At 39.7% G+C, this 4,010-nt stretch overlaps 1 protein-coding gene across 1 annotated transcript; it reads left to right on the top strand.

The window, feature by feature from the left end:
- Positions 1 to 130: 130 nt before the first annotated feature.
- On the top strand, positions 131 to 736 carry LOC145140469 (uncharacterized). The gene has a single exon (XM_079073950.1). The coding sequence runs from the start codon at positions 131 to 133 to the stop codon at positions 734 to 736; it is 606 nt and encodes a 201-aa protein (XP_078930076.1).
- Positions 737 to 4,010: the final 3,274 nt, after the last annotated feature.

The raw sequence follows: 4,010 nt of genomic DNA, 5'->3' as shown, positions 1-4,010 counted from the left end.
TCACAACAACAAGCGCAAGATTAATAATGGGAACCATCGACAGTAGAAGAAACAACACATAGAAAAAGTGTATGCAATAACCCCAACTCCCATCATTGCCCAACAAAAGGTGTATTCTGGAGACAAACCAATGTGCAAAAAATGCAATCGACATCACTATGGGGAATGTTTTCATTGTTCAAAATGCAACAAGAAAGGCCACACTGCCGGTTATTGCAAAAACCCATCAATGGTAAACACAATTCAGAACAAGAATACTGGAACAAGCTTAGGAGGAGGAAGGGCATGTTACGAATGTGGAGAAACGGGGCACTACAGAAATAATTGCCCAAAATTTAAGAAGAAAGATGGTAATGCTCGCGGGAGAGCTTTTATGATCGGGAATAAGGATGCAATTCAAGACCCTTCAGTTGTTACTGGTACGTTCCTCATCAATAACTTATACGCTACAATACTCTTTGACTCCGGTGCAGATAGAAGTTTTATAACTCCATCCTTTAAACAACTATTAAATCACAAGTCTAGTAAGTTAGATGTAGCTTATGAAGTAGAAGTAGCGAACGGCCAGATAGAGAGCACCACTGAAATATTAAAGAATTGTCTTATAACTCTGAACGATAGATCATTCCCAATAGATCTCATGCCAATTCCAATTGGAAGTTTCGACATAATTATAGGTATGGATTGGTTGTCACCTCATCATGCCGAGATATTATGTTATGAGAAAGCAGTATGACTGAACCTACCTAATGGAGAGACCATCATTATTTATGGTGATAAATCAGGAAAAAATATGAAGCTTATTTCTTGTACCAAAGCCCATAAGTATTTATACAAGAAATGTTATGCTTTCTTAGCACACGTCGTTAACAACAATAAAGAAACAAAGGAGATCAAAGACATACCTCACGTGTGTAATTTTCCTGACGTATTCCCCGAAGATCTACCCGGATTACCACCGACTCGTCAAGTCGAATTTCGAATCGATCTAATTCCTGGAGCACCACCAGTGGCTAAATCCCCCTACAGGTTGGCACCCTCTGAAATGCAAGAGCTTTCAAGTCAACTACAAGAACTCCTTGATAAAGGCTTCATTAGACCCAGTTTCTCACCATGGGGAGCACCGGTCTTATTTGTCAAAAAGAAGGATGGATCTTTCAGAATGTGTATCGACTATCGGGAACTTAACAAGTTAACAATCAAGAATCGTTATCCACTCCCGAGAATTGATGATCTGTTTGATCAACTTCAGGGATCAAGCTACTACTCCAAAATAGATCTGAGATCGGGATATCACCAACTCAAAGTGTTGGACGAAGATATTCCAAAGACCGCATTTAGGACTCGGTATGGTCACTACGAGTTTCTAGTTATGCCATTTGGGTTAACCAATGCCCCTGCAGTATTCATGGATCTCATGAACCGTGTGTGTAAACCATACCTAGACAAGTTTGTGATCGTATTCATTGACGATATTTTGATATACTCACGAACTAAATAAGAACACGGTCAACACCTGCAACTAATACTGGAACTGCTAAGAAAAGAAAAATTGTACGCCAAATTTTCCAAGTGTGAATTTTGGATCAGGGAAGTACATTTCTTAGGGCATGTGGTGAGTAATAAGGGAATACATGTGGACCCTACAAAGATCGAAGCAATCAAGAACTGGGAAGCGCCTAAAACACCGACAGAAGTGCGCCAATTTCTAGGCCTTGCTGGCTATTACAGAAGATTCATCGAGAACTTCTCCAAGATAGCTAAGCCTCTCACTGCATTAACCCAAAAGGAAGCAAAGTTCAATTGGGAAGATAAACAGGAAGCTGCATTCCAGAGATTAAAGAACATGTTGTGCAGTACCCCTATCCTATCCCTCCCAGAAGGGACAGAAGACTTCGTCGTATACTGCGATGTGTCTCACCAAGGATTAGGTTGTGTTTTAATGCAAAGAGAAAAGGTGATCGCGTACGCATCTAGGCAACTCAAGGTACACGAAGTGAATTATACAACTCACGACCTTGAACTAGGAGCAGTAGTCTTCGCCCTAAAAATATGGAGACATTATTTGTATGGTACTAAATGCACTATTTTTACCGACCACAAAAGTCTTCAACATATTTTCAATCAAAAAGAGTTGAACATGAGACAACGAAGATGGGTGGAATTACTAAATGATTACGAATGTGAAATTCATTACCATCCCCGTAAGGCAAATGTTGTAGCAGATGCATTAAGTCGCAAGGAGCATGTAAAACCAAGAAGGGTGAAAGCACTAACCATGACTATCCATTCTAATCTTAATGCACAAATAAGAGAAGCTCAACTCGAGGCAATGAAGGAAGGAAACATTTCAGATGAAACTTTGAGAGGAATGGATAAACAATTTGAAATTAAGGAAGACGGGACTCATTATTTCAGTAACAGGATTTGGACACCAAAATTTGGTGACATCCGGAAGTTAGTCCTGGACGAAGCTCATAAAACAAGATATTCGGTGCACCCAGGTTCAGACAAAATGTACTTAGATTTGAAGACGTTATATTGGTGGCCTAATATGAAAGCGGAGATTGCCACTTATGTGGGCAAGTGCTTGACTTGTTCTCAAGTCAAGGCAGAACATCAAAAGCATCGGGATTACTCCAACAACCCGAAATTCCCGAGTGGAAGTGGGAACAAATTGCTATGGATTTTATCACGAAACTACCTAAGACTCCTAGTGGTTACGACACCATTTGGGTAATAGTTGATAGATTAACCAAATCCGCCCACTTCCTACCAATCAAGGAAACAGACAAGATGGAGAAGTTAACAAGAACGTACCTCAAGGAAATTGTCAGACTTCACGGAGTGCCAATTTCTATAATATCTGATAGGGATAGTAGATTTACTTGAAGGTTCTGGCAATCATTACAGAAATCCTTGGGAACACGGTTGGATATGAGCACGGCTTATCATCCACAAACTGATGGTCAAAGTGAAAGAACCATTCAGACTTTAGAAGATATGCTCCGTTCCTGTGTGATTGATTTTGGTAACTCTTGGGATACCCATTTACCACTCATTGAATTCTCTTACAATAATAGCTACCATACCAGCATAAAGGCTGCTCCATTCGAGGCCCTATATGGACGAAAATGTAGATCTCCATTATGTTGGGCAGAGGTAGGAGATACTCAATTAGCTAGAAATAATGCGAGAGGTACACTACGTACAGGCCCTGAAATAATCCATGAGACCACAGAGAAAATTGTGCAAATAAAAGAAAGACTCAAGGCCGCACGTGATCGTCAGAAAAGCTACGCTGATGTAAGACGTAAACCGTTGGAATTCCAAGTGGGGGATAGAGTTATGTTGAAAGTCCCCCCCTGGAAAGGCATGATTCGGTTTGGAAAACGAGGCAAACTAAACCCAAGATACATAGGACCTTTTGAAATCCTCGATAGAATCGGTCATGTTGCATACCGAATAAAACTGCCTCAAGAATTAAGCAAAGTACACGATGTGTTTCGTATCTCGAACCTCAAGAAGTGTCTGTCTGATGATACTTACGTGATACCACTCGACGAGATTCAATTAAACACAAAACTTCACTTTGTCGAAGAACCAGTAGAAATCATGGACCGAGAAGTTAAACGATTAAAGCAAAGTCGTATCCCTATCGTTAAAGTGCGTTGGAACTCTCAAAGAGGTCCAGAGTTTACCTGGGAACGTGAAGATCTAATGAAACAAAAATACCCTCAACTGTTTAATGACATCCCGTCTACAAGTTGAATTTCGGGACGAAATTCTTCTAACGGGGGGAGAATGTAACAATTGGCAAAAATCGGTCCAAGATTTGTCAGTCAATCATCCCGAATATTATTATAATAAAAGCTATTGTGTATTAACCGGTATTATTATAAATAATTTAAGTCATTATTCACCTATTTGCGATTAAATCCTTTATACTCAAGTGAGATCAATATTTTATATCTAAGTTTCATAATATCTTAGGATAAACGAAATCAAAC

The sequence above is a fragment of the Lactuca virosa genome, chromosome 9 (assembly GCF_052849685.1).
Source record: "Lactuca virosa cultivar CGN04683 chromosome 9, Lactuca_virosa_CGN04683_v6, whole genome shotgun sequence".
Lineage (NCBI taxonomy): Eukaryota > Viridiplantae > Streptophyta > Magnoliopsida > Asterales > Asteraceae > Lactuca > Lactuca virosa.
This window is presented reverse-complemented; position numbering and strand designations above follow the sequence as displayed.